The 27,665-nt window shown below is 53.3% G+C and overlaps 5 protein-coding genes across 5 annotated transcripts; all 5 read left to right on the forward strand.

The window, feature by feature from the left end:
- Window positions 1-5,575, forward strand: LOC307066278 (Golgi-associated RAB2 interactor protein 4-like; the record flags this gene model as incomplete). Its single annotated transcript, XM_079723387.1, has 2 exons — window positions 1-818; window positions 5,566-5,575. 2 exons carry the CDS (start codon window positions 1-3, stop codon window positions 5,573-5,575), a joined length of 828 nt encoding a protein of 275 aa, XP_079579513.1.
- Window positions 5,572-10,645, forward strand: LOC307066289 (Golgi-associated RAB2 interactor protein 4-like; the record flags this gene model as incomplete). Its single annotated transcript, XM_079723400.1, has 2 exons — window positions 5,572-6,389; window positions 10,627-10,645. The coding sequence occupies 2 exons, from the start codon at window positions 5,572-5,574 to the stop codon at window positions 10,643-10,645; spliced, it is 837 nt and encodes a 278-aa protein (XP_079579526.1).
- Window positions 10,646-11,142: 497 nt separating this feature from the next.
- Window positions 11,143-16,193, forward strand: LOC307066298 (Golgi-associated RAB2 interactor protein 4-like; the record flags this gene model as incomplete). Its single annotated transcript, XM_079723409.1, has 2 exons — window positions 11,143-11,916; window positions 16,176-16,193. 2 exons carry the CDS (start codon window positions 11,143-11,145, stop codon window positions 16,191-16,193), a joined length of 792 nt encoding a protein of 263 aa, XP_079579535.1.
- Window positions 16,194-16,686: 493 nt separating this feature from the next.
- Window positions 16,687-21,736, forward strand: LOC307066306 (Golgi-associated RAB2 interactor protein 4-like; the record flags this gene model as incomplete). Its single annotated transcript, XM_079723424.1, has 2 exons — window positions 16,687-17,460; window positions 21,719-21,736. The coding sequence occupies 2 exons, from the start codon at window positions 16,687-16,689 to the stop codon at window positions 21,734-21,736; spliced, it is 792 nt and encodes a 263-aa protein (XP_079579550.1).
- Window positions 21,737-22,257: 521 nt separating this feature from the next.
- Window positions 22,258-27,307, forward strand: LOC307066313 (Golgi-associated RAB2 interactor protein 4-like; the record flags this gene model as incomplete). Its single annotated transcript, XM_079723434.1, has 2 exons — window positions 22,258-23,031; window positions 27,290-27,307. 2 exons carry the CDS (start codon window positions 22,258-22,260, stop codon window positions 27,305-27,307), a joined length of 792 nt encoding a protein of 263 aa, XP_079579560.1.
- Between the last annotated feature and the right edge of the window lie 358 nt (window positions 27,308-27,665).

A 27,665-nucleotide genomic window follows, 5' to 3' on the forward strand; every position in this document is an offset into this window, starting at 1 on the left:
ATGAGTGGGGACTCTCTGCTCCCGTATCACACGGCCCGGAGCAGCACCTGGGTGGACCTGTTCAACACCACCACGGGGAAGCTGCAGCAGCAACTGCACAAGGGCGAATACCACATATTCAAGTACGCAGCAATATTCGAGAGCGACTTCATCCAGGTCACGAAGAGGGGAGAAGCGATTGACGTGCACAACTGGGGCGGCATGGTGACCATGGGCATCACATCCACCAGCCCCGTCCTCCCGCTCCCAGACATCATGCTGCTGGCCCGACGGGCCACCGGCTGTGAAAAGCACGCCGAGCGCAGCCCGGCCACCAAGGGCAAGAGCCACAAGGCTGCAAAGACCTTAGAGCTCACCAGGCTCCTTCCCTTGGAGTTCGTGAGGATCTCCACTCACAATCGTGAGAAACAACAGCTGCGCGTGAAGCTTGCCACTGGCCGCTGCTTCTACCTGCAGCTGTGTCCCCCTCTGGACGCGCGGGAAGACCTCTTCGCCGAGTGGGAACAGCTGATTGACCTCCTGCGACCACCAGTGGACAGTGAAAGCAACACCTATGCCGTTCCCGTCTGGGACCTGACCTGCGTGCCTGTGTTCGAGGAGGAGGAGGACGGGAGGAGCCCGGCCGTGGAGGATTTCCAAGGAAAGGGGCGTCAGGACCAGGTGAGCGTCAGCAGCCTCCACACGTGCCCTGAGGTGGCCGGGGCCACGTCTGCAGCTTTTGCGGGGGGCGAAGGGATCCAACTGGACTCCCACAAGCCCGATACCACGCCCGATGTGGCCACTGCGAAAGCAAAACCTACTACAGGGCTTGACAAAGCGTCCGCATCGCGGGCAACGACAAAGGTGGAGACAGCAGTGGTGGCAGGAGGCACCGCAGCGGGTGCTTTGAGCTCGGCAGTGATCAAGTCTCCTGCCGCTGAAGAGCAGAGCACGGCCATAGCAGCCACAGCCAGCGACGGGCCTGGAGGAAGCAAAACCAACATAGCCACTGGGGACACCGCCAGAACATCCCGGAGGAGCGGGAAAACGGCCTTGGCAGGTGCTGAGAACAATCCACAGTATGCTTCCAGCACGTCCACCAGCCTCTCCCCAGGGGCCGGCATGACTGTGGTCGGAGCAGAACCTACCAGCAAGACTGTCAAAGGAAGAGCCGACAAGGACGATGACGGGACCCTCGTCTCAAGCTTGCCACAGGAAGGCAAAGTGAGCGAACAGGATGGCAGCTCACAGAGAGTGTCCCAGGCCCACAAGGGAAGAAGAGAGAGGAGGGAGCACTGGGGAGAGGACAGAGCTCTTACGAGCCCCTCGCTCTGCAGTTCCGTGGAAAGCCACCACAAGGCAGCAGGGAGCAAGACAATCCCCAAAGCAGCTGGCCCGGGCTCAGGCGGCCGCAGAGCCACTAGAGATGACCAAAAGGCCAAAGGCCACGGCAGCCCGGGGGGCAGCGAGCAGGGCACTGCTCCCAAAGGCATCAGCCGTGCTCCCATCACCAGCGAGTCCAAGACCTCGCACAGATCGGGCAGGAGCTTATCTCCAGCGCGTTCGGGTCCCACCACCAACATACTCAGCAGGATCAGCTCTTGCTTCAGGAATATGAGAGCCAGACTTACAAAAAAGACAGTGGCCTCATCACGAAATAAACATGGGAGCATCCTGGCGAAGCCAGTGGAAGGGACCCGAATGGAGGCCATCACAGAGACAGCAGAGAGTGGCCAGGGGCTGGAAATCACTGGTGTCACATCTGAGACCATGGAGCCAGTGACCGTTGAAGCCCATCAATAGGAGCTGGGAGCTGCAAAGGGGACCAGGGCTCTGGGAAATACCCCTGGAGAGCCCATTTCAGCTTCCTTACTGCAATTTAAATAAAAAAACATACAGTCTGAGAATGCACGCAGTGTTTTGTCTGAATTTCTAGGTCCCGAAGCACAGCCGTAGCCTCACAGTGGATTCTGTGATGTCAGCTGTGCCACAGTCTTGAAACTCAGTGTCCAGGCAAGGGCAGCCCCACCTCACACTCATGCTCAGCGCCAACAGCAGTTGGCTTCCATCTGGCTTCCACTCCTTTCTGGCTTTGCCCCTCAGGGCCATGGCTCAAAGTCAGACTATGGTCTGGGAAGCTCTCCCTCACTATCCCCCTATTCTTTCTGTTTTGTTTTTGTTTTGTTTTGTTTTTTGCGGTACGCGGGCCACTCACTGTTGTGGCCTCTCCCGTCGCGGAGCACAGGCTCCGGACGAGCAGGCCCAGCGGCCATGGCTCACGGGCCCAGCTGCTCCGCGGCATGTGGGATCTTCCAGGACCGGGGCACGAACTCATGTTCCCTGCATCCGCAGGTGGACTCTCAACCACTGCGCCACCAGGGAATCCCCCCCTATTCTTTTTATAAACGCTTAATCCCCCTGAAGGTCTGTGAACAGAGCCAGAACAGGACTCATGTCCCCTCGGGCTATTCAGTGGACAGAAATAAGGGCGGCAGTATTAGCTAGCAATCAGAACAGCAAGCACTCTCATCTAGACTTAGCCGTTCCCTGCCCAGGTATATACCCTGGAGAAACACACATGTTCTAAGAAACAACTCTGAGAATGTTTAGAGCAAAAATAACTTAACAGCAAAACACGGGAAACAGCCCAAATTTCCATCCGCAGAATTCATACAGCAGGATAGGATGAGATTGGAATATTCAATAGTGAAAAATAAATGAGCTACACACATTAGCATAGATCAACTTCTCATGATTTTTAAAAACATCAAAAGAATGGGATACAGTTCCACTCATGGAACCATTCTGAAACAAGCTCAAACAACAGATTGCATAGGGTACATGTTTAAAACAACGGTAGCTAAAAATGAGGGAAGAGTAAACACAAAATTGAGGACAGTTTTCTCTAGGGTGGAAAGGCTAGGTCAAGGAGGTGGACACAAGGCTGTTAGTGCTGCTGGGAATTGTTCTGTCTCTTAAGCAAGATGGTAGGTACACAGGTGTTGTATTTTTCACATTTTACTAACTCTGAAATCAGGATGGTCCTACAATCACCATGGCAGTTGTGATGAAGTTATTGCCAATGCCTTTCTCTTTTTTTCACTTTTATTTATGCACAAAAGTGATGTCAGAAAGGCTTGGCATCTTTAAATTACATTTATTTAAGGTAAAGTACAAGAACACTTGTTTGGTTATTAGGAAAAGAAGGAACGATATGCCTATTTTACAGATGAGAACACTGAGGCTCAGAGAAGGTAACCTGCTCCAGTCGCACAATGGGATCTTTGCAGAACGGTGATCCACCAGCCCACTTCTCTATGCAAAGCCCTGTCTGTCTGTAGTTTAAGAAGGAAGCAAGCAAACAAGCCTGAGATAGGACCAGCACAAGAACCCGAGGCACCACCATTCTTACCATCATGTTCCAAAACTACAGAGATGAGCATCAATTTTACTAGATTGAGGGGAGGGAGGGGTGGGGGCTGGGAGCCGGTTTTCGAACTTCAGTGAGCTCACAGCTCTTAGCTGGCCTTATCTCGAGAGCATCCAGTCCACCCTTGAGCTGTGTCTGGCTCCCACGCTTCTACCTCTAGCCTCTGGCATGACCCGGGCTGCGGCCAGAAACAGGCTCCCACCTGGAATTCCAGCGTTCACTCCTGGAACGTCCAGCGTCCAGTCCTCCTCCAGCCACTAATTCAACTTTTGAATGCCCTGCTCAGAAGGGTTTCTCCACACCAAACCTGCAGGCACTTTTTTCTTCTGGGGCTCCAAAACCAAATCCTTAAACCTCACATGAGGGAGAGTATTTGTTAGGTCAGAGCATCCTTGTTGATTGGACCTACAGTTTGTGACTTCCACAGACCTCATCACGGGAGGCTGGGGAGAGGTCTCTTCTGTTGGTGGACGGAATGGTGGGCACTTGGTGGGGAGCACTGATGAGAAAGGGAGCCAGCCCAACACCTACACATGTGCACTGTTTCCCCTGGCCAAACAAGGTTCCTGACCCCAGAATTAACCCAGAGTTTCCGAGAAGACTAGGAGCTGCAGGGAGCCGCAATTAATGCTTTACTCTCCACCAGCTTTTCCTTGGACCCAAGGAGGAGAAGTTACAAAAAGATCACATCACACTCCTTTGATCTTATGACTTCCACACAGGCAAGTGCAGGGAAACACTAGTCTGAAGGAAGAAAATGCATTAAAAACACGTGCATAGGGACTTCGCTGGTGGCGCAGTGGTTAAGAATCCGCCTGCCGACGCGGGGGACCCGGGTTCGAGCCCTGGTCCAGGAAGATCCCACATGCCACGGAGCAACTAAACCCGTGCGCCACAACTACCGAGGCCCGCACGCCTAGAGCCCGTGCTCCCCAACAAGAGAAGCCAAAAATAAATAATAAAATAAATTTACAGAAAAAAAAAAAAACACGTGCACAGCCCTTAGCTGTTTATAAAGTTCTTGAATGTGTGTGCCCCCTTCCGATTCTCACGTCTTTCCATTTTGCAGATAAGCAAACGGAAGTTCAGAGCATTTAAAGGACTTGCTCAAGGTGGCAGGTGATGGTGCAGAGAGGGAGCTACCTCGGTGCAACAACTTTCAGACAGTGTGCCACCCCGGTCCCGCACAGAGGTACACAGATGGTGGAGGAGACAGGACAGCACGAGTAATGATCACAACTCTGAGTGACAAAGACAATGAGAGGCGTGTGTTTGGGGACTGGATCTATTCAGAGGAGGGGGTCTGGGGCATGGGAAGGAGTTCTGGGTTAGGGAAGGCTTCACAGGGGAATTGGCACTCACCATCGTCCACGTTTACTGAGATTTTATGAAAGGACAGACTAAGGACCGCCACTGCCAACTCTGCCTTATTCGATACAATTAAACCATGAGCTTAAATGGTTCAAATTGATCCCATCATCTTACATTCCTATAGATTTCATCCAGTAGCTGAATTTGGGGGAGGAAAAGAAAAAGGACCCACACAAAACTTTCCCACTTGAAGACATTTTTTATTTTGGTAACGCACCTGAGTCCCTGGCAGGATGGGCCTGTCCTCCGCGGGGGCAATGGGGTGTTTGAGAGAGGATGGGGGCCCTGCCCTGAGGGGGCAGCTGGGGGATGAGGCAAAGGGCTTTGTGACAGTGATAGGTCACAAAGGGCTTTGTGACACTGATAGGTCACAAAGGGCATCAGAGGATAAATAGGCTGTGCCAGGGGGTTAGGCTGACAAAGTGGTTACTTCTCTCGCTAGGACGGAAGTTCACCACAGCCTCTTGGGGAGATAAAAACCCAGAAGCAGAAGTGAGGTGAGGCGGAGGGGGAGCCTACCGTACCTCTCGACACACTTGAAGAGAGTCAGCCTGGGCTCCAGGCGCCCTACAGCGTCCCCACTGTGATCATCTGTGCCCCTACCCACACCCCTGCCTCTGGGAGACCCTGAGGCAAACGTGGGGGCCTGTGGGGCGGGCTTGGAAGACCTGCCGTACGGCCGCCTGTGTGACGCAGGAGCATCGCAGCTCGCTCTTCTGCCAGTGAGGCCGAGGGAGGGAAGAGCCAGGGACCCGCCTTAACCGCGCTGCCTGTCGTGATCAAAGACAGCCATGAGTGGGGACTCTCTGCTCCCGTATCACACGGCCCGGAGCAGCACCTGGGTGGACCTGTTCAACACCACCACGGGGAAGCTGCAGCAGCAACTGCACAAGGGCGAATACCACATATTCAAGTACGCAGCAATATTCGAGAGCGACTTCATCCAGGTCACGAAGAGGGGAGAAGCGATTGACGTGCACAACTGGGGCGGCATGGTGACCATGGGCATCACATCCACCAGCCCCGTCCTCCCGCTCCCAGACATCATGCTGCTGGCCCGACGGGCCACCGGCTGTGAAAAGCACGCCGAGCGCAGCCCGGCCACCAAGGGCAAGAGCCACAAGGCTGCAAAGACCTTAGAGCTCACCAGGCTCCTTCCCTTGGAGTTCGTGAGGATCTCCACTCACAATCGTGAGAAACAACAGCTGCGCGTGAAGCTTGCCACTGGCCGCTGCTTCTACCTGCAGCTGTGTCCCCCTCTGGACGCGCGGGAAGACCTCTTCGCCGAGTGGGAACAGCTGATTGACCTCCTGCGACCACCAGTGGACAGTGAAAGCAACACCTATGCCGTTCCCGTCTGGGACCTGACCTGCGTGCCTGTGTTCGAGGAGGAGGAGGACGGGAGGAGCCCGGCCGTGGAGGATTTCCAAGGAAAGGGGCGTCAGGACCAGGTGAGCGTCAGCAGCCTCCACACGTGCCCTGAGGTGGCCGGGGCCACGTCTGCAGCTTTTGCGGGGGGCGAAGGGATCCAACTGGACTCCCACAAGCCCGATACCACGCCCGATGTGGCCACTGCGAAAGCAAAACCTACTACAGGGCTTGACAAAGCGTCCGCATCGCGGGCAACGACAAAGGTGGAGACAGCAGTGGTGGCAGGAGGCACCGCAGCGGGTGCTTTGAGCTCGGCAGTGATCAAGTCTCCTGCCGCTGAAGAGCAGAGCACGGCCATAGCAGCCACAGACAGCGACGGGCCTGGAGGAAGCAAAACCAACATAGCCACTGGGGACACCGCCAGAACATCCCGGAGGAGCGGGAAAACGGCCTTGGCAGGTGCTGAGAACAATCCACAGTATGCTTCCAGCACGTCCACCAGCCTCTCCCCAGGGGCCGGCATGACTGTGGTCGGAGCAGAACCTACCAGCAAGACTGTCAAAGGAAGAGCCGACAAGGACGATGACGGGACCCTCGTCTCAAGCTTGCCACAGGAAGGCAAAGTGAGCGAACAGGATGGCAGCTCACAGAGAGTGTCCCAGGCCCACAAGGGAAGAAGAGAGAGGAGGGAGCACTGGGGAGAGGACAGAGCTCTTACGAGCCCCTCGCTCTGCAGTTCCGTGGAAAGCCACCACAAGGCAGCAGGGAGCAAGACAATCCCCAAAGCAGCTGGCCCGGGCTCAGGCGGCCGCAGAGCCACTAGAGATGACCAAAAGGCCAAAGGCCACGGCAGCCCGGGGGGCAGCGAGCAGGGCACTGCTCCCAAAGGCATCAGCCGTGCTCCCATCACCAGCGAGTCCAAGACCTCGCACAGATCGGGCAGGAGCTTATCTCCAGCGCGTTCGGGTCCCACCACCAACATACTCAGCAGGATCAGCTCTTGCTTCAGGAATATGAGAGCCAGACTTACAAAAAAGACAGTGGCCTCATCACGAAATAAACATGGGAGCATCCTGGCGAAGCCAGTGGAAGGGACCCGAATGGAGGCCATCACAGAGACAGCAGAGAGTGGCCAGGGGCTGGAAATCACTGGTGTCACATCTGAGACCATGGAGCCAGTGACCGTTGAAGCCCATCAATAGGAGCTGGGAGCTGCAAAGGGGACCAGGGCTCTGGGAAATACCCCTGGAGAGCCCATTTCAGCTTCCTTACTGCAATTTAAATAAAAAAACATACAGTCTGAGAATGCACGCAGTGTTTTGTCTGAATTTCTAGGTCCCGAAGCACAGCCGTAGCCTCACAGTGGATTCTGTGATGTCAGCTGTGCCACAGTCTTGAAACTCAGTGTCCAGGCAAGGGCAGCCCCACCTCACACTCATGCTCAGCGCCAACAGCAGTTGGCTTCCATCTGGCTTCCACTCCTTTCTGGCTTTGCCCCTCAGGGCCATGGCTCAAAGTCAGACTATGGTCTGGGAAGCTCTCCCTCACTATCCCCCTATTCTTTCTGTTTTGTTTTTGTTTTGTTTTGTTTTTTGCGGTACGCGGGCCACTCACTGTTGTGGCCTCTCCCGTCGCGGAGCACAGGCTCCGGACGAGCAGGCCCAGCGGCCATGGCTCACGGGCCCAGCTGCTCCGCAGCATGTGGGATCTTCCAGGACCGGGGCACGAACTCATGTTCCCTGCATCCGCAGGTGGACTCTCAACCACTGCGCCACCAGGGAATCCCCCCCTATTCTTTTTATAAACGCTTAATCCCCCTGAAGGTCTGTAAACAGAGCCAGAACAGGACTCATGTCCCCTCGGGCTATTCAGTGGACAGAAATAAGGGCGGCAGTATTAGCTAGCAATCAGAACAGCAAGCACTCTCATCTAGACTTAGCCGTTCCCTGCCCAGGTATATACCCTGGAGAAACACACATGTTCTAAGAAACAACTCTGAGAATGTTTAGAGCAAAAATAACTTAACAGCAAAACACGGGAAACAGCCCAAATTTCCATCCGCAGAATTCATACAGCAGGATAGGATAAGATTGGAATATTCAATAGTGAAAAATAAATGAGCTACACACATTAGCATAGATCAACTTCTCATGATTTTTAAAAACATCAAAAGAATGGGATACAGTTCCACTCATGGAACCATTCTGAAACAAGCTCAAACAACAGATTGCATAGGGTACATGTTTAAAACAACGGTAGCTAAAAATGAGGGAAGAGTAAACACAAAATTGAGGACAGTTTTCTCTAGGGTGGAAAGGCTAGGTCAAGGAGGTGGACACAAGGCTGTTAGTGCTGCTGGGAATTGTTCTGTCTCTTAAGCAAGATGGTAGGTACACAGGTGTTGTATTTTTCACATTTTACTAACTCTGAAATCAGGATGGTCCTACAATCACCATGGCAGTTGTGATGAAGTTATTGCCAATGCCTTTCTCTTTTTTTCACTTTTATTTATGCACAAAAGTGATGTCAGAAAGGCTTGGCATCTTTAAATTACATTTATTTAAGGTAAAGTACAAGAACACTTGTTTGGTTATTAGGAAAAGAAGGAACGATATGCCTATTTTACAGATGAGAACACTGAGGCTCAGAGAAGGTAACCTGCTCCAGTTGCACAATGGGATCTTTGCAGAACGGTGATCCACCAGCCCACTTCTCTATGCAAAGCCCTGTCTGTCTGTAGTTTAAGAAGGAAGCAAGCAAACAAGCCTGAGATAGGACCAGCACAAGAACCCGAGGCACCACCATTCTTACCATCATGTTCCAAAACTACAGAGATGAGCATCAATTTTACTAGATTGAGGGGAGGGAGGGGTGGGGGCTGGGAGCCGGTTTTCGAACTTCAGTGAGCTCACAGCTCTTAGCTGGCCTTATCTCGAGAGCATCCAGTCCACCCTTGAGCTGTGTCTGGCTCCCACGCTTCTACCTCTAGCCTCTGGCATGACCCGGGCTGCGGCCAGAAACAGGCTCCCACCTGGAATTCCAGCGTTCACTCCTGGAACGTCCAGCGTCCAGTCCTCCTCCAGCCACTAATTCAACTTTTGAATGCCCTGCTCAGAAGGGTTTCTCCACACCAAACCTGCAGGCACTTTTTTCTTCTGGGGCTCCAAAACCAAATCCTTAAACCTCACACGAGGGAGAGTATTTGTTAGGTCAGAGCATCCTTGTTGATTGGACCTACAGTTTGTGACTTCCACAGACCTCATCACGGGAGGCTGGGGAGAGGTCTCTTCTGTTGGTGGACGGAATGGTGGGCACTTGGTGGGGAGCACTGATGAGAAAGGGAGCCAGCCCAACACCTACACATGTGCACTGTTTCCCCTGGCCAAACAAGGTTCCTGACCCCAGAATTAACCCAGAGTTTCCAAGAAGACTAGGAGCTGCAGGGAGCCGCAATTAATGCTTTACTCTCCACCAGCTTTTCCTTGGACCCAAGGAGGAGAAGTTACAAAAAGATCACATCACACTCCTTTGATCTTATGACTTCCACACAGGCAAGTGCAGGGAAACACTAGTCTGAAGGAAGAAAATGCATTAAAAACACGTGCATAGGGACTTCGCTGGTGGCGCAGTGGTTAAGAATCCGCCTGCCGACGCGGGGGACCCGGGTTCGAGCCCTGGTCCAGGAAGATCCCACATGCCACGGAGCAACTAAACCCGTGCGCCACAACTACCGAGGCCCGCACGCCTAGAGCCCGTGCTCCCCAACAAGAGAAGCCAAAAATAAATAATAAAATAAATTTACAGAAAAAAAAAAAAACACGTGCACAGCCCTTAGCTGTTTATAAAGTTCTTGAATGTGTGTGCCCCCTTCCGATTCTCACGTCTTTCCATTTTGCAGATAAGCAAACGGAAGTTCAGAGCATTTAAAGGACTTGCTCAAGGTGGCAGGTGATGGTGCAGAGAGGGAGCTACCTCGGTGCAACAACTTTCAGACAGTGTGCCACCCCGGTCCCGCACAGAGGTACACAGATGGTGGAGGAGACAGGACAGCACGAGTAATGATCACAACTCTGAGTGACAAAGACAATGAGAGGCGTGTGTTTGGGGACTGGATCTATTCAGAGGAGGGGGTCTGGGGCATGGGAAGGAGTTCTGGGTTAGGGAAGGCTTCACAGGGGAATTGGCACTCACCATCGTCCACGTTTACTGAGATTTTATGAAAGGACAGACTAAGGACCGCCACTGCCAACTCTGCCTTATTCGATACAATTAAACCATGAGCTTAAATGGTTCAAATTGATCCCATCATCTTACATTCCTATAGATTTCATCCAGTAGCTGAATTTGGGGGAGGAAAAGAAAAAGGACCCACACAAAACTTTCCCACTTGAAGACATTTTTTATTTTGGTAACGCACCTGAGTCCCTGGCAGGATGGGCCTGTCCTCCGCGGGGGCAATGGGGTGTTTGAGAGAGGATGGGGGCCCTGCCCTGAGGGGGCAGCTGGGGGATGAGGCAAAGGGCTTTGTGACAGTGATAAGTCACAAAGGGCTTTGTGACACTGATAGGTCACAAAGGGCATCAGAGGATAAATAGGCTGTGCCAGGGGGTTAGGCTGACAAAGTGGTTACTTCTCTCGCTAGGACGGAAGTTCACCACAGCCTCTTGGGGAGATAAAAACCCAGAAGCAGAAGTGAGGTGAGGCGGAGGGGGAGCCTACCGTACCTCTCGACACACTTGAAGAGAGTCAGCCTGGGCTCCAGGCGCCCTACAGCGTCCCCACTGTGATCATCTGTGCCCCTACCCACACCCCTGCCTCTGGGAGACCCTGAGGCAAACGTGGGGGCCTGTGGGGCGGGCTTGGAAGACCTGCCGTACGGCCGCCTGTGTGACGCAGGAGCATCGCAGCTCGCTCTTCTGCCAGTGAGGCCGAGGGAGGGAAGAGCCAGGGACCCGCCTTAACCGCGCTGCCTGTCGTGATCAAAGACAGCCATGAGTGGGGACTCTCTGCTCCCGTATCACACGGCCCGGAGCAGCACCTGGGTGGACCTGTTCAACACCACCACGGGGAAGCTGCAGCAGCAACTGCACAAGGGCGAATACCACATATTCAAGTACGCAGCAATATTCGAGAGCGACTTCATCCAGGTCACGAAGAGGGGAGAAGCGATTGACGTGCACAACTGGGGCGGCATGGTGACCATGGGCATCACATCCACCAGCCCCGTCCTCCCGCTCCCAGACATCATGCTGCTGGCCCGACGGGCCACCGGCTGTGAAAAGCACGCCGAGCGCAGCCCGGCCACCAAGGGCAAGAGCCACAAGGCTGCAAAGACCTTAGAGCTCACCAGGCTCCTTCCCTTGGAGTTCGTGAGGATCTCCACTCACAATCGTGAGAAACAACAGCTGCGCGTGAAGCTTGCCACTGGCCGCTGCTTCTACCTGCAGCTGTGTCCCCCTCTGGACGCGCGGGAAGACCTCTTCGCCGAGTGGGAACAGCTGATTGACCTCCTGCGACCACCAGTGGACAGTGAAAGCAACACCTATGCCGTTCCCGTCTGGGACCTGACCTGCGTGCCTGTGTTCGAGGAGGAGGAGGACGGGAGGAGCCCGGCCGTGGAGGATTTCCAAGGAAAGGGGCGTCAGGACCAGGTGAGCGTCAGCAGCCTCCACACGTGCCCTGAGGTGGCCGGGGCCACGTCTGCAGCTTTTGCGGGGGGCGAAGGGATCCAACTGGACTCCCACAAGCCCGATACCACGCCCGATGTGGCCACTGCGAAAGCAAAACCTACTACAGGGCTTGACAAAGCGTCCGCATCGCGGGCAACGACAAAGGTGGAGACAGCAGTGGTGGCAGGAGGCACCGCAGCGGGTGCTTTGAGCTCGGCAGTGATCAAGTCTCCTGCCGCTGAAGAGCAGAGCACGGCCATAGCAGCCACAGCCAGCGACGGGCCTGGAGGAAGCAAAACCAACATAGCCACTGGGGACACCGCCAGAACATCCCGGAGGAGCGGGAAAACGGCCTTGGCAGGTGCTGAGAACAATCCACAGTATGCTTCCAGCACGTCCACCAGCCTCTCCCCAGGGGCCGGCATGACTCTGGTCGGAGCAGAACCTACCAGCAAGACTGTCAAAGGAAGAGCCGACAAGGACGATGACGGGACCCTCGTCTCAAGCTTGCCACAGGAAGGCAAAGTGAGCGAACAGGATGGCAGCTCACAGAGAGTGTCCCAGGCCCACAAGGGAAGAAGAGAGAGGAGGGAGCACTGGGGAGAGGACAGAGCTCTTACGAGCCCCTCGCTCTGCAGTTCCGTGGAAAGCCACCACAAGGCAGCAGGGAGCAAGACAATCCCCAAAGCAGCTGGCCCGGGCTCAGGCGGCCGCAGAGCCACTAGAGATGACCAAAAGGCCAAAGGCCACGGCAGCCCGGGGGGCAGCGAGCAGGGCACTGCTCCCAAAGGCATCAGCCGTGCTCCCATCACCAGCGAGTCCAAGACCTCGCACAGATCGGGCAGGAGCTTATCTCCAGCGCGTTCGGGTCCCACCACCAACATACTCAGCAGGATCAGCTCTTGCTTCAGGAATATGAGAGCCAGACTTACAAAAAAGACAGTGGCCTCATCACGAAATAAACATGGGAGCATCCTGGCGAAGCCAGTGGAAGGGACCCGAATGGAGGCCATCACAGAGACAGCAGAGAGTGGCCAGGGGCTGGAAATCACTGGTGTCACATCTGAGACCATGGAGCCAGTGACCGTTGAAGCCCATCAATAGGAGCTGGGAGCTGCAAAGGGGACCAGGGCTCTGGGAAATACCCCTGGAGAGCCCATTTCAGCTTCCTTACTGCAATTTAAATTAAAAAACATACAGTCTGAGAATGCACGCAGTGTTTTGTCTGAATTTCTAGGTCCCGAAGCACAGCCGTAGCCTCACAGTGGATTCTGTGATGTCAGCTGTGCCACAGTCTTGAAACTCAGTGTCCAGGCAAGGGCAGCCCCACCTCACACTCATGCTCAGCGCCAACAGCAGTTGGCTTCCATCTGGCTTCCACTCCTTTCTGGCTTTGCCCCTCAGGGCCATGGCTCAAAGTCAGACTATGGTCTGGGAAGCTCTCCCTCACTATCCCCCTATTCTTTCTGTTTTGTTTTTGTTTTGTTTTGTTTTTTGCGGTACGCGGGCCACTCACTGTTGTGGCCTCTCCCGTCGCGGAGCACAGGCTCCGGACGAGCAGGCCCAGCGGCCATGGCTCACGGGCCCAGCTGCTCCGCAGCATGTGGGATCTTCCAGGACCGGGGCACGAACTCATGTTCCCTGCATCCGCAGGTGGACTCTCAACCACTGCGCCACCAGGGAATCCCCCCCTATTCTTTTTATAAACGCTTAATCCCCCTGAAGGTCTGTAAACAGAGCCAGAACAGGACTCATGTCCCCTCGGGCTATTCAGTGGACAGAAATAAGGGCGGCAGTATTAGCTAGCAATCAGAACAGCAAGCACTCTCATCTAGACTTAGCCGTTCCCTGCCCAGGTATATACCCTGGAGAAACACACATGTTCTAAGAAACAACTCTGAGAATGTTTAGAGCAAAAATAACTTAACAGCAAAACACGGGAAACAGCCCAAATTTCCATCCGCAGAATTCATACAGCAGGATAGGATAAGATTGGAATATTCAATAGTGAAAAATAAATGAGCTACACACATTAGCATAGATCAACTTCTCATGATTTTTAAAAACATCAAAAGAATGGGATACAGTTCCACTCATGGAACCATTCTGAAACAAGCTCAAACAACAGATTGCATAGGGTACATGTTTAAAACAACGGTAGCTAAAAATGAGGGAAGAGTAAACACAAAATTGAGGACAGTTTTCTCTAGGGTGGAAAGGCTAGGTCAAGGAGGTGGACACAAGGCTGTTAGTGCTGCTGGGAATTGTTCTGTCTCTTAAGCAAGATGGTAGGTACACAGGTGTTGTATTTTTCACATTTTACTAACTCTGAAATCAGGATGGTCCTACAATCACCATGGCAGTTGTGATGAAGTTATTGCCAATGCCTTTCTCTTTTTTTCACTTTTATTTATGCACAAAAGTGATGTCAGAAAGGCTTGGCATCTTTAAATTACATTTATTTAAGGTAAAGTACAAGAACACTTGTTTGGTTATTAGGAAAAGAAGGAACGATATGCCTATTTTACAGATGAGAACACTGAGGCTCAGAGAAGGTAACCTGCTCCAGTTGCACAATGGGATCTTTGCAGAACGGTGATCCACCAGCCCACTTCTCTATGCAAAGCCCTGTCTGTCTGTAGTTTAAGAAGGAAGCAAGCAAACAAGCCTGAGATAGGACCAGCACAAGAACCCGAGGCACCACCATTCTTACCATCATGTTCCAAAACTACAGAGATGAGCATCAATTTTACTAGATTGAGGGGAGGGAGGGGTGGGGGCTGGGAGCCGGTTTTCGAACTTCAGTGAGCTCACAGCTCTTAGCTGGCCTTATCTCGAGAGCATCCAGTCCACCCTTGAGCTGTGTCTGGCTCCCACGCTTCTACCTCTAGCCTCTGGCATGACCCGGGCTGCGGCCAGAAACAGGCTCCCACCTGGAATTCCAGCGTTCACTCCTGGAACGTCCAGCGTCCAGTCCTCCTCCAGCCACTAATTCAACTTTTGAATGCCCTGCTCAGAAGGGTTTCTCCACACCAAACCTGCAGGCACTTTTTTCTTCTGGGGCTCCAAAACCAAATCCTTAAACCTCACACGAGGGAGAGTATTTGTTAGGTCAGAGCATCCTTGTTGATTGGACCTACAGTTTGTGACTTCCACAGACCTCATCACGGGAGGCTGGGGAGAGGTCTCTTCTGTTGGTGGACGGAATGGTGGGCACTTGGTGGGGAGCACTGATGAGAAAGGGAGCCAGCCCAAAACCTACACATGTGCACTGTTTCCCCTGGCCAAACAAGGTTCCTGACCCCAGAATTAACCCAGAGTTTCCAAGAAGACTAGGAGCTGCAGGGAGCCGCAATTAATGCTTTACTCTCCACCAGCTTTTCCTTGGACCCAAGGAGGAGAAGTTACAAAAAGATCACATCACACTCCTTTGATCTTATGACTTCCACACAGGCAAGTGCAGGGAAACACTAGTCTGAAGGAAGAAAATGCATTAAAAACACGTGCATAGGGACTTCGCTGGTGGCGCAGTGGTTAAGAATCCGCCTGCCGACGCGGGGGACCCGGGTTCGAGCCCTGGTCCAGGAAGATCCCACATGCCACGGAGCAACTAAACCCGTGCGCCACAACTACCGAGGCCCGCACGCCTAGAGCCCGTGCTCCCCAACAAGAGAAGCCAAAAATAAATAATAAAATAAATTTACAGAAAAAAAAAAAAAACACGTGCACAGCCCTTAGCTGTTTATAAAGTTCTTGAATGTGTGTGCCCCCTTCCGATTCTCACGTCTTTCCATTTTGCAGATAAGCAAACGGAAGTTCAGAGCATTTAAAGGACTTGCTCAAGGTGGCAGGTGATGGTGCAGAGAGGGAGCTACCTCGGTGCAACAACTTTCAGACAGTGTGCCACCCCGGTCCCGCACAGAGGTACACAGATGGTGGAGGAGACAGGACAGCACGAGTAATGATCACAACTCTGAGTGACAAAGACAATGAGAGGCGTGTGTTTGGGGACTGGATCTATTCAGAGGAGGGGGTCTGGGGCATGGGAAGGAGTTCTGGGTTAGGGAAGGCTTCACAGGGGAATTGGCACTCACCATCGTCCACGTTTACTGAGATTTTATGAAAGGACAGACTAAGGACCGCCACTGCCAACTCTGCCTTATTCGATACAATTAAACCATGAGCTTAAATGGTTCAAATTGATCCCATCATCTTACATTCCTATAGATTTCATCCAGTAGCTGAATTTGGGGGAGGAAAAGAAAAAGGACCCACACAAAACTTTCCCACTTGAAGACATTTTTTATTTTGGTAACGCACCTGAGTCCCTGGCAGGATGGGCCTGTCCTCCGCAGGGGCAATGGGGTGTTTGAGAGAGGATGGGGGCCCTGCCCTGAGGGGGCAGCTGGGGGATGAGGCAAAGGGCTTTGTGACAGTGATAGGTCACAAAGGGCATCAGAGGATAAATAGGCTGTGCCAGGGGGTTAGGCTGACAAAGTGGTTACTTCTCTCGCTAGGACGGAAGTTCACCACAGCCTCTTGGGGAGATAAAAACCCAGAAGCAGAAGTGAGGTGAGGCGGAGGGGGAGCCTACCGTACCTCTCGACACACTTGAAGAGAGTCAGCCTGGGCTCCAGGCGCCCTACAGCGTCCCCACTGTGATCATCTGTGCCCCTACCCACACCCCTGCCTCTGGGAGACCCTGAGGCAAACGTGGGGGCCTGTGGGGCGGGCTTGGAAGACCTGCCGTACGGCCGCCTGTGTGACGCAGGAGCATCGCAGCTCGCTCTTCTGCCAGTGAGGCCGAGGGAGGGAAGAGCCAGGGACCCGCCTTAACCGCGCTGCCTGTCGTGATCAAAGACAGCCATGAGTGGGGACTCTCTGCTCCCGTATCACACGGCCCGGAGCAGCACCTGGGTGGACCTGTTCAACACCACCACGGGGAAGCTGCAGCAGCAACTGCACAAGGGCGAATACCACATATTCAAGTACGCAGCAATATTCGAGAGCGACTTCATCCAGGTCACGAAGAGGGGAGAAGCGATTGACGTGCACAACTGGGGCGGCATGGTGACCATGGGCATCACATCCACCAGCCCCGTCCTCCCGCTCCCAGACATCATGCTGCTGGCCCGACGGGCCACCGGCTGTGAAAAGCACGCCGAGCGCAGCCCGGCCACCAAGGGCAAGAGCCACAAGGCTGCAAAGACCTTAGAGCTCACCAGGCTCCTTCCCTTGGAGTTCGTGAGGATCTCCACTCACAATCGTGAGAAACAACAGCTGCGCGTGAAGCTTGCCACTGGCCGCTGCTTCTACCTGCAGCTGTGTCCCCCTCTGGACGCGCGGGAAGACCTCTTCGCCGAGTGGGAACAGCTGATTGACCTCCTGCGACCACCAGTGGACAGTGAAAGCAACACCTATGCCGTTCCCGTCTGGGACCTGACCTGCGTGCCTGTGTTCGAGGAGGAGGAGGACGGGAGGAGCCCGGCCGTGGAGGATTTCCAAGGAAAGGGGCGTCAGGACCAGGTGAGCGTCAGCAGCCTCCACACGTGCCCTGAGGTGGCCGGGGCCACGTCTGCAGCTTTTGCGGGGGGCGAAGGGATCCAACTGGACTCCCACAAGCCCGATACCACGCCCGATGTGGCCACTGCGAAAGCAAAACCTACTACAGGGCTTGACAAAGCGTCCGCATCGCGGGCAACGACAAAGGTGGAGACAGCAGTGGTGGCAGGAGGCACCGCAGCGGGTGCTTTGAGCTCGGCAGTGATCAAGTCTCCTGCCGCTGAAGAGCAGAGCACGGCCATAGCAGCCACAGCCAGCGACGGGCCTGGAGGAAGCAAAACCAACATAGCCACTGGGGACACCGCCAGAACATCCCGGAGGAGCGGGAAAACGGCCTTGGCAGGTGCTGAGAACAATCCACAGTATGCTTCCAGCACGTCCACCAGCCTCTCCCCAGGGGCCGGCATGACTCTGGTCGGAGCAGAACCTACCAGCAAGACTGTCAAAGGAAGAGCCGACAAGGACGATGACGGGACCCTCGTCTCAAGCTTGCCACAGGAAGGCAAAGTGAGCGAACAGGATGGCAGCTCACAGAGAGTGTCCCAGGCCCACAAGGGAAGAAGAGAGAGGAGGGAGCACTGGGGAGAGGACAGAGCTCTTACGAGCCCCTCGCTCTGCAGTTCCGTGGAAAGCCACCACAAGGCAGCAGGGAGCAAGACAATCCCCAAAGCAGCTGGCCCGGGCTCAGGCGGCCGCAGAGCCACTAGAGATGACCAAAAGGCCAAAGGCCACGGCAGCCCGGGGGGCAGCGAGCAGGGCACTGCTCCCAAAGGCATCAGCCGTGCTCCCATCACCAGCGAGTCCAAGACCTCGCACAGATCGGGCAGGAGCTTATCTCCAGCGCGTTCGGGTCCCACCACCAACATACTCAGCAGGATCAGCTCTTGCTTCAGGAATATGAGAGCCAGACTTACAAAAAAGACAGTGGCCTCATCACGAAATAAACATGGGAGCATCCTGGCGAAGCCAGTGGAAGGGACCCGAATGGAGGCCATCACAGAGACAGCAGAGAGTGGCCAGGGGCTGGAAATCACTGGTGTCACATCTGAGACCATGGAGCCAGTGACCGTTGAAGCCCATCAATAGGAGCTGGGAGCTGCAAAGGGGACCAGGGCTCTGGGAAATACCCCTGGAGAGCCCATTTCAGCTTCCTTACTGCAATTTAAATAAAAAAACATACAGTCTGAGAATGCACGCAGTGTTTTGTCTGAATTTCTAGGTCCCGAAGCACAGCCGTAGCCTCACAGTGGATTCTGTGATGTCAGCTGTGCCACAGTCTTGAAACTCAGTGTCCAGGCAAGGGCAGCCCCACCTCACACTCATGCTCAGCGCCAACAGCAGTTGGCTTCCATCTGGCTTCCACTCCTTTCTGGCTTTGCCCCTCAGGGCCATGGCTCAAAGTCAGACTATGGTCTGGGAAGCTCTCCCTCACTATCCCCCTATTCTTTCTGTTTTGTTTTTGTTTTGTTTTGTTTTTTGCGGTACGCGGGCCACTCACTGTTGTGGCCTCTCCCGTCGCGGAGCACAGGCTCCGGACGAGCAGGCCCAGCGGCCATGGCTCACGGGCCCAGCTGCTCCGCAGCATGTGGGATCTTCCAGGACCGGGGCACGAACTCATGTTCCCTGCATCCGCAGGTGGACTCTCAACCACTGCGCCACCAGGGAATCCCCCCCTATTCTTTTTATAAACGCTTAATCCCCCTGAAGGTCTGTAAACAGAGCCAGAACAGGACTCATGTCCCCTCGGGCTATTCAGTGGACAGAAATAAGGGCGGCAGTATTAGCTAGCAATCAGAACAGCAAGCACTCTCATCTAGACTTAGCCGTTCCCTGCCCAGGTATATACCCTGGAGAAACACACATGTTCTAAGAAACAACTCTGAGAATGTTTAGAGCAAAAATAACTTAACAGCAAAACACGGGAAACAGCCCAAATTTCCATCCGCAGAATTCATACAGCAGGATAGGATAAGATTGGAATATTCAATAGTGAAAAATAAATGAGCTACACACATTAGCATAGATCAACTTCTCATGATTTTTAAAAACATCAAAAGAATGGGATACAGTTCCACTCATGGAACCATTCTGAAACAAGCTCAAACAACAGATTGCATAGGGTACATGTTTAAAACAACGGTAGCTAAAAATGAGGGAAGAGTAAACACAAAATTGAGGACAGTTTTCTCTAGGGTGGAAAGGCTAGGTCAAGGAGGTGGACACAAGGCTGTTAGTGCTGCTGGGAATTGTTCTGTCTCTTAAGCAAGATGGTAGGTACACAGGTGTTGTATTTTTCACATTTTACTAACTCTGAAATCAGGATGGTCCTACAATCACCATGGCAGTTGTGATGAAGTTATTGCCAATGCCTTTCTCTTTTTTTCACTTTTATTTATGCACAAAAGTGATGTCAGAAAGGCTTGGCATCTTTAAATTACATTTATTTAAGGTAAAGTACAAGAACACTTGTTTGGTTATTAGGAAAAGAAGGAACGATATGCCTATTTTACAGATGAGAACACTGAGGCTCAGAGAAGGTAACCTGCTCCAGTTGCACAATGGGATCTTTGCAGAACGGTGATCCACCAGCCCACTTCTCTATGCAAAGCCCTGTCTGTCTGTAGTTTAAGAAGGAAGCAAGCAAACAAGCCTGAGATAGGACCAGCACAAGAACCCGAGGCACCACCATTCTTACCATCATGTTCCAAAACTACAGAGATGAGCATCAATTTTACTAGATTGAGGGGAGGGAGGGGTGGGGGCTGGGAGCCGGTTTTCGAACTTCAGTGAGCTCACAGCTCTTAGCTGGCCTTATCTCGAGAGCATCCAGTCCACCCTTGAGCTGTGTCTGGCTCCCACGCTTCTACCTCTAGCCTCTGGCATGACCCGGGCTGCGGCCAGAAACAGGCTCCCACCTGGAATTCCAGCGTTCACTCCTGGAACGTCCAGCGTCCAGTCCTCCTCCAGCCACTAATTCAACTTTTGAATGCCCTGCTCAGAAGGGTTTCTCCACACCAAACCTGCAGGCACTTTTTTCTTCTGGGGCTCCAAAACCAAATCCTTAAACCTCACACGAGGGAGAGTATTTGTTAGGTCAGAGCATCCTTGTTGATTGGACCTACAGTTTGTGACTTCCACAGACCTCATCACGGGAGGCTGGGGAGAGGTCTCTTCTGTTGGTGGACGGAATGGTGGGCACTTGGTGGGGAGCACTGATGAGAAAGGGAGCCAGCCCAACACCTACACATGTGCACTGTTTCCCCTGGCCAAACAAGGTTCCTGACCCCAGAATTAACCCAGAGTTTCCAAGAAGACTAGGAGCTGCAGGGAGCCGCAATTAATGCTTTACTCTCCACCAGCTTTTCCTTGGACCCAAGGAGGAGAAGTTACAAAAAGATCACATCACACTCCTTTGATCTTATGACTTCCACACAGGCAAGTGCAGGGAAACACTAGTCTGAAGGAAGAAAATGCATTAAAAACACGTGCATAGGGACTTCGCTGGTGGCGCAGTGGTTAAGAATCCGCCTGCCGACGCGGGGGACCCGGGTTCGAGCCCTGGTCCAGGAAGATCCCACATGCCACGGAGCAACTAAACCCGTGCGCCACAACTACCGAGGCCCGCACGCCTAGAGCCCGTGCTCCCCAACAAGAGAAGCCAAAAATAAATAATAAAATAAATTTACAGAAAAAAAAAAAAACACGTGCACAGCCCTTAGCTGTTTATAAAGTTCTTGAATGTGTGTGCCCCCTTCCGATTCTCACGTCTTTCCATTTTGCAGATAAGCAAACGGAAGTTCAGAGCATTTAAAGGACTTGCTCAAGGTGGCAGGTGATGGTGCAGAGAGGGAGCTACCTCGGTGCAACAACTTTCAGACAGTGTGCCACCCCGGTCCCGCACAGAGGTACACAGATGGTGGAGGAGACAGGACAGCACGAGTAATGATCACAACTCTGAGTGACAAAGACAATGAGAGGCGTGTGTTTGGGGACTGGATCTATTCAGAGGAGGGGGTCTGGGGCATGGGAAGGAGTTCTGGGTTAGGGAAGGCTTCACAGGGGAATTGGCACTCACCATCGTCCACGTTTACTGAGATTTTATGAAAGGACAGACTAAGGACCGCCACTGCCAACTCTGCCTTATTCGATACAATTAAACCATGAGCTTAAATGGTTCAAATTGATCCCATCATCTTACATTCCTATAGATTTCATCCAGTAGCTGAATTTGGGGGAGGAAAAGAAAAAGGACCCACACAAAACTTTCCCACTTGAAGACATTTTTTATTTTGGTAACGCACCTGAGTCCCTGGCAGGATGGGCCTGTCCTCCGCAGGGGCAATGGGGTGTTTGAGAGAGGATGGGGGCCCTGCCCTGAGGGGGCAGCTGGGGGATGAGGCAAAGGGCTTTGTGACAGTGATAAGTCACAAAGGGCTTTGTGACACTGATAGGTCACAAAGGGCATCAGAGGATAAATAGGCTGTGCCAGGGGGTTAGGCTGACAAAGTGGTTACTTCTCTCGCTAGGACGGAAGTTCACCACAGCCTCTTGGGGAGATAAAAACCCAGAAGCAGAAGTGAGGTGAGGCGGAGGGGGAGCCTACCGTACCTCTCGACACACTTGAAGAGAGTCAGCCTGGGCTCCAGGCGCCCTACAGCGTCCCCACTGTGATCATCTGTGCCCCTACCCACACCCCTGCCTCTGGGAGACCCTGAGGCAAACGTGGGGGCCTGTGGGGCGGGCTTGGAAGACCTGCCGTACGGCCGCCTGTGTGACGCAGGAGCATCGCAGCTCGCTCTTCTGCCAGTGAGGCCGAGGGAGGGAAGAGCCAGGGACCCGCCTTAACCGCGCTGCCTGTCGTGATCAAAGACAGCCATGAGTGGGGACTCTCTGCTCCCGTATCACACGGCCCGGAGCAGCACCTGGGTGGACCTGTTCAACACCACCACGGGGAAGCTGCAGCAGCAACTGCACAAGGGCGAATACCACATATTCAAGTACGCAGCAATATTCGAGAGCGACTTCATCCAGGTCACGAAGAGGGGAGAAGCGATTGACGTGCACAACTGGGGCGGCATGGTGACCATGGGCATCACATCCACCAGCCCCGTCCTCCCGCTCCCAGACATCATGCTGCTGGCCCGACGGGCCACCGGCTGTGAAAAGCACGCCGAGCGCAGCCCGGCCACCAAGGGCAAGAGCCACAAGGCTGCAAAGACCTTAGAGCTCACCAGGCTCCTTCCCTTGGAGTTCGTGAGGATCTCCACTCACAATCGTGAGAAACAACAGCTGCGCGTGAAGCTTGCCACTGGCCGCTGCTTCTACCTGCAGCTGTGTCCCCCTCTGGACGCGCGGGAAGACCTCTTCGCCGAGTGGGAACAGCTGATTGACCTCCTGCGACCACCAGTGGACAGTGAAAGCAACACCTATGCCGTTCCCGTCTGGGACCTGACCTGCGTGCCTGTGTTCGAGGAGGAGGAGGACGGGAGGAGCCCGGCCGTGGAGGATTTCCAAGGAAAGGGGCGTCAGGACCAGGTGAGCGTCAGCAGCCTCCACACGTGCCCTGAGGTGGCCGGGGCCACGTCTGCAGCTTTTGCGGGGGGCGAAGGGATCCAACTGGACTCCCACAAGCCCGATACCACGCCCGATGTGGCCACTGCGAAAGCAAAACCTACTACAGGGCTTGACAAAGCGTCCGCATCGCGGGCAACGACAAAGGTGGAGACAGCAGTGGTGGCAGGAGGCACCGCAGCGGGTGCTTTGAGCTCGGCAGTGATCAAGTCTCCTGCCGCTGAAGAGCAGAGCACGGCCATAGCAGCCACAGCCAGCGACGGGCCTGGAGGAAGCAAAACCAACATAGCCACTGGGGACACCGCCAGAACATCCCGGAGGAGCGGGAAAACGGCCTTGGCAGGTGCTGAGAACAATCCACAGTATGCTTCCAGCACGTCCACCAGCCTCTCCCCAGGGGCCGGCATGACTCTGGTCGGAGCAGAACCTACCAGCAAGACTGTCAAAGGAAGAGCCGACAAGGACGATGACGGGACCCTCGTCTCAAGCTTGCCACAGGAAGGCAAAGTGAGCGAACAGGATGGCAGCTCACAGAGAGTGTCCCAGGCCCACAAGGGAAGAAGAGAGAGGAGGGAGCACTGGGGAGAGGACAGAGCTCTTACGAGCCCCTCGCTCTGCAGTTCCGTGGAAAGCCACCACAAGGCAGCAGGGAGCAAGACAATCCCCAAAGCAGCTGGCCCGGGCTCAGGCGGCCGCAGAGCCACTAGAGATGACCAAAAGGCCAAAGGCCACGGCAGCCCGGGGGGCAGCGAGCAGGGCACTGCTCCCAAAGGCATCAGCCGTGCTCCCATCACCAGCGAGTCCAAGACCTCGCACAGATCGGGCAGGAGCTTATCTCCAGCGCGTTCGGGTCCCACCACCAACATACTCAGCAGGATCAGCTCTTGCTTCAGGAATATGAGAGCCAGACTTACAAAAAAGACAGTGGCCTCATCACGAAATAAACATGGGAGCATCCTGGCGAAGCCAGTGGAAGGGACCCGAATGGAGGCCATCACAGAGACAGCAGAGAGTGGCCAGGGGCTGGAAATCACTGGTGTCACATCTGAGACCATGGAGCCAGTGACCGTTGAAGCCCATCAATAGGAGCTGGGAGCTGCAAAGGGGACCAGGGCTCTGGGAAATACCCCTGGAGAGCCCATTTCAGCTTCCTTACTGCAATTTAAATAAAAAAACATACAGTCTGAGAATGCACGCAGTGTTTTGTCTGAATTTCTAGGTCCCGAAGCACAGCCGTAGCCTCACAGTGGATTCTGTGATGTCAGCTGTGCCACAGTCTTGAAACTCAGTGTCCAGGCAAGGGCAGCCCCACCTCACACTCATGCTCAGCGCCAACAGCAGTTGGCTTCCATCTGGCTTCCACTCCTTTCTGGCTTTGCCCCTCAGGGCCATGGCTCAAAGTCAGACTATGGTCTGGGAAGCTCTCCCTCACTATCCCCCTATTCTTTCTGTTTTGTTTTTGTTTTGTTTTGTTTTTTGCGGTACGCGGGCCACTCACTGTTGTGGCCTCTCCCGTCGCGGAGCACAGGCTCCGGACGAGCAGGCCCAGCGGCCATGGCTCACGGGCCCAGCTGCTCCGCAGCATGTGGGATCTTCCAGGACCGGGGCACGAACTCATGTTCCCTGCATCCGCAGGTGGACTCTCAACCACTGCGCCACCAGGGAATCCCCCCCTATTCTTTTTATAAACGCTTAATCCCCCTGAAGGTCTGTAAACAGAGCCAGAACAGGACTCATGTCCCCTCGGGCTATTCAGTGGACAGAAATAAGGGCGGCAGTATTAGCTAGCAATCAGAACAGCAAGCACTCTCATCTAGACTTAGCCGTTCCCTGCCCAGGTATATACCCTGGAGAAACACACATGTTCTAAGAAACAACTCTGAGAATGTTTAGAGCAAAAATAACTTAACAGCAAAACACGGGAAACAGCCCAAATTTCCATCCGCAGAATTCATACAGCAGGATAGGATAAGATTGGAATATTCAATAGTGAAAAATAAATGAGCTACACACATTAGCATAGATCAACTTCTCATGATTTTTAAAAACATCAAAAGAATGGGATACAGTTCCACTCATGGAACCATTCTGAAACAAGCTCAAACAACAGATTGCATAGGGTACATGTTTAAAACAACGGTAGCTAAAAATGAGGGAAGAGTAAACACAAAATTGAGGACAGTTTTCTCTAGGGTGGAAAGGCTAGGTCAAGGAGGTGGACACAAGGCTGTTAGTGCTGCTGGGAATTGTTCTGTCTCTTAAGCAAGATGGTAGGTACACAGGTGTTGTATTTTTCACATTTTACTAACTCTGAAATCAGGATGGTCCTACAATCACCATGGCAGTTGTGATGAAGTTATTGCCAATGCCTTTCTCTTTTTTTCACTTTTATTTATGCACAAAAGTGATGTCAGAAAGGCTTGGCATCTTTAAATTACATTTATTTAAGGTAAAGTACAAGAACACTTGTTTGGTTATTAGGAAAAGAAGGAACGATATGCCTATTTTACAGATGAGAACACTGAGGCTCAGAGAAGGTAACCTGCTCCAGTTGCACAATGGGATCTTTGCAGAACGGTGATCCACCAGCCCACTTCTCTATGCAAAGCCCTGTCTGTCTGTAGTTTAAGAAGGAAGCAAGCAAACAAGCCTGAGATAGGACCAGCACAAGAACCCGAGGCACCACCATTCTTACCATCATGTTCCAAAACTACAGAGATGAGCATCAATTTTACTAGATTGAGGGGAGGGAGGGGTGGGGGCTGGGAGCCGGTTTTCGAACTTCAGTGAGCTCACAGCTCTTAGCTGGCCTTATCTCGAGAGCATCCAGTCCACCCTTGAGCTGTGTCTGGCTCCCACGCTTCTACCTCTAGCCTCTGGCATGACCCGGGCTGCGGCCAGAAACAGGCTCCCACCTGGAATTCCAGCGTTCACTCCTGGAACGTCCAGCGTCCAGTCCTCCTCCAGCCACTAATTCAACTTTTGAATGCCCTGCTCAGAAGGGTTTCTCCACACCAAACCTGCAGGCACTTTTTTCTTCTGGGGCTCCAAAACCAAATCCTTAAACCTCACACGAGGGAGAGTATTTGTTAGGTCAGAGCATCCTTGTTGATTGGACCTACCGTTTGTGACTTCCACAGACCTCATCACGGGAGGCTGGGGAGAGGTCTCTTCTGTTGGTGGACGGAATGGTGGGCACTTGGTGGGGAGCACTGATGAGAAAGGGAGCCAGCCCAACACCTACACATGTGCACTGTTTCCCCTGGCCAAACAAGGTTCCTGACCCCAGAATTAACCCAGAGTTTCCAAGAAGACTAGGAGCTGCAGGGAGCCGCAATTAATGCTTTACTCTCCACCAGCTTTTCCTTGGACCCAAGGAGGAGAAGTTACAAAAAGATCACATCACACTCCTTTGATCTTATGACTTCCACACAGGCAAGTGCAGGGAAACACTAGTCTGAAGGAAGAAAATGCATTAAAAACACGTGCATAGGGACTTCGCTGGTGGCGCAGTGGTTAAGAATCCGCCTGCCGACGCGGGGGACCCGGGTTCGAGCCCTGGTCCAGGAAGATCCCACATGCCACGGAGCAACTAAACCCGTGCGCCACAACTACCGAGGCCCGCACGCCTAGAGCCCGTGCTCCCCAACAAGAGAAGCCAAAAATAAATAATAAAATAAATTTACAGAAAAAAAAAAAAACACGTGCACAGCCCTTAGCTGTTTATAAAGTTCTTGAATGTGTGTGCCCCCTTCCGATTCTCACGTCTTTCCATTTTGCAGATAAGCAAACGGAAGTTCAGAGCATTTAAAGGACTTGCTCAAGGTGGCAGGTGATGGTGCAGAGAGGGAGCTACCTCGGTGCAACAACTTTCAGACAGTGTGCCACCCCGGTCCCGCACAGAGGTACACAGATGGTGGAGGAGACAGGACAGCACGAGTAATGATCACAACTCTGAGTGACAAAGACAATGAGAGGCGTGTGTTTGGGGACTGGATCTATTCAGAGGAGGGGGTCTGGGGCATGGGAAGGAGTTCTGGGTTAGGGAAGGCTTCACAGGGGAATTGGCACTCACCATCGTCCACGTTTACTGAGATTTTATGAAAGGACAGACTAAGGACCGCCACTGCCAACTCTGCCTTATTCGATACAATTAAACCATGAGCTTAAATGGTTCAAATTGATCCCATCATCTTACATTCCTATAGATTTCATCCAGTAGCTGAATTTGGGGGAGGAAAAGAAAAAGGACCCACACAAAACTTTCCCACTTGAAGACATTTTTTATTTTGGTAACGCACCTGAGTCCCTGGCAGGATGGGCCTGTCCTCCGCAGGGGCAATGGGGTGTTTGAGAGAGGATGGGGGCCCTGCCCTGAGGGGGCAGCTGGGGGATGAGGCAAAGGGCTTTGTGACAGTGATAAGTCACAAAGGGCTTTGTGACACTGATAGGTCACAAAGGGCATCAGAGGATAAATAGGCTGTGCCAGGGGGTTAGGCTGACAAAGTGGTTACTTCTCTCGCTAGGACGGAAGTTCACCACAGCCTCTTGGGGAGATAAAAACCCAGAAGCAGAAGTGAGGTGAGGCGGAGGGGGAGCCTACCGTACCTCTCGACACACTTGAAGAGAGTCAGCCTGGGCTCCAGGCGCCCTACAGCGTCCCCACTGTGATCATCTGTGCCCCTACCCACACCCCTGCCTCTGGGAGACCC

Source organism: Hyperoodon ampullatus (genome assembly GCF_949752795.1).
Source record: "Hyperoodon ampullatus genome assembly, chromosome: 2".
Classification (NCBI taxonomy): Eukaryota; Metazoa; Chordata; class Mammalia; order Artiodactyla; family Ziphiidae; genus Hyperoodon; species Hyperoodon ampullatus.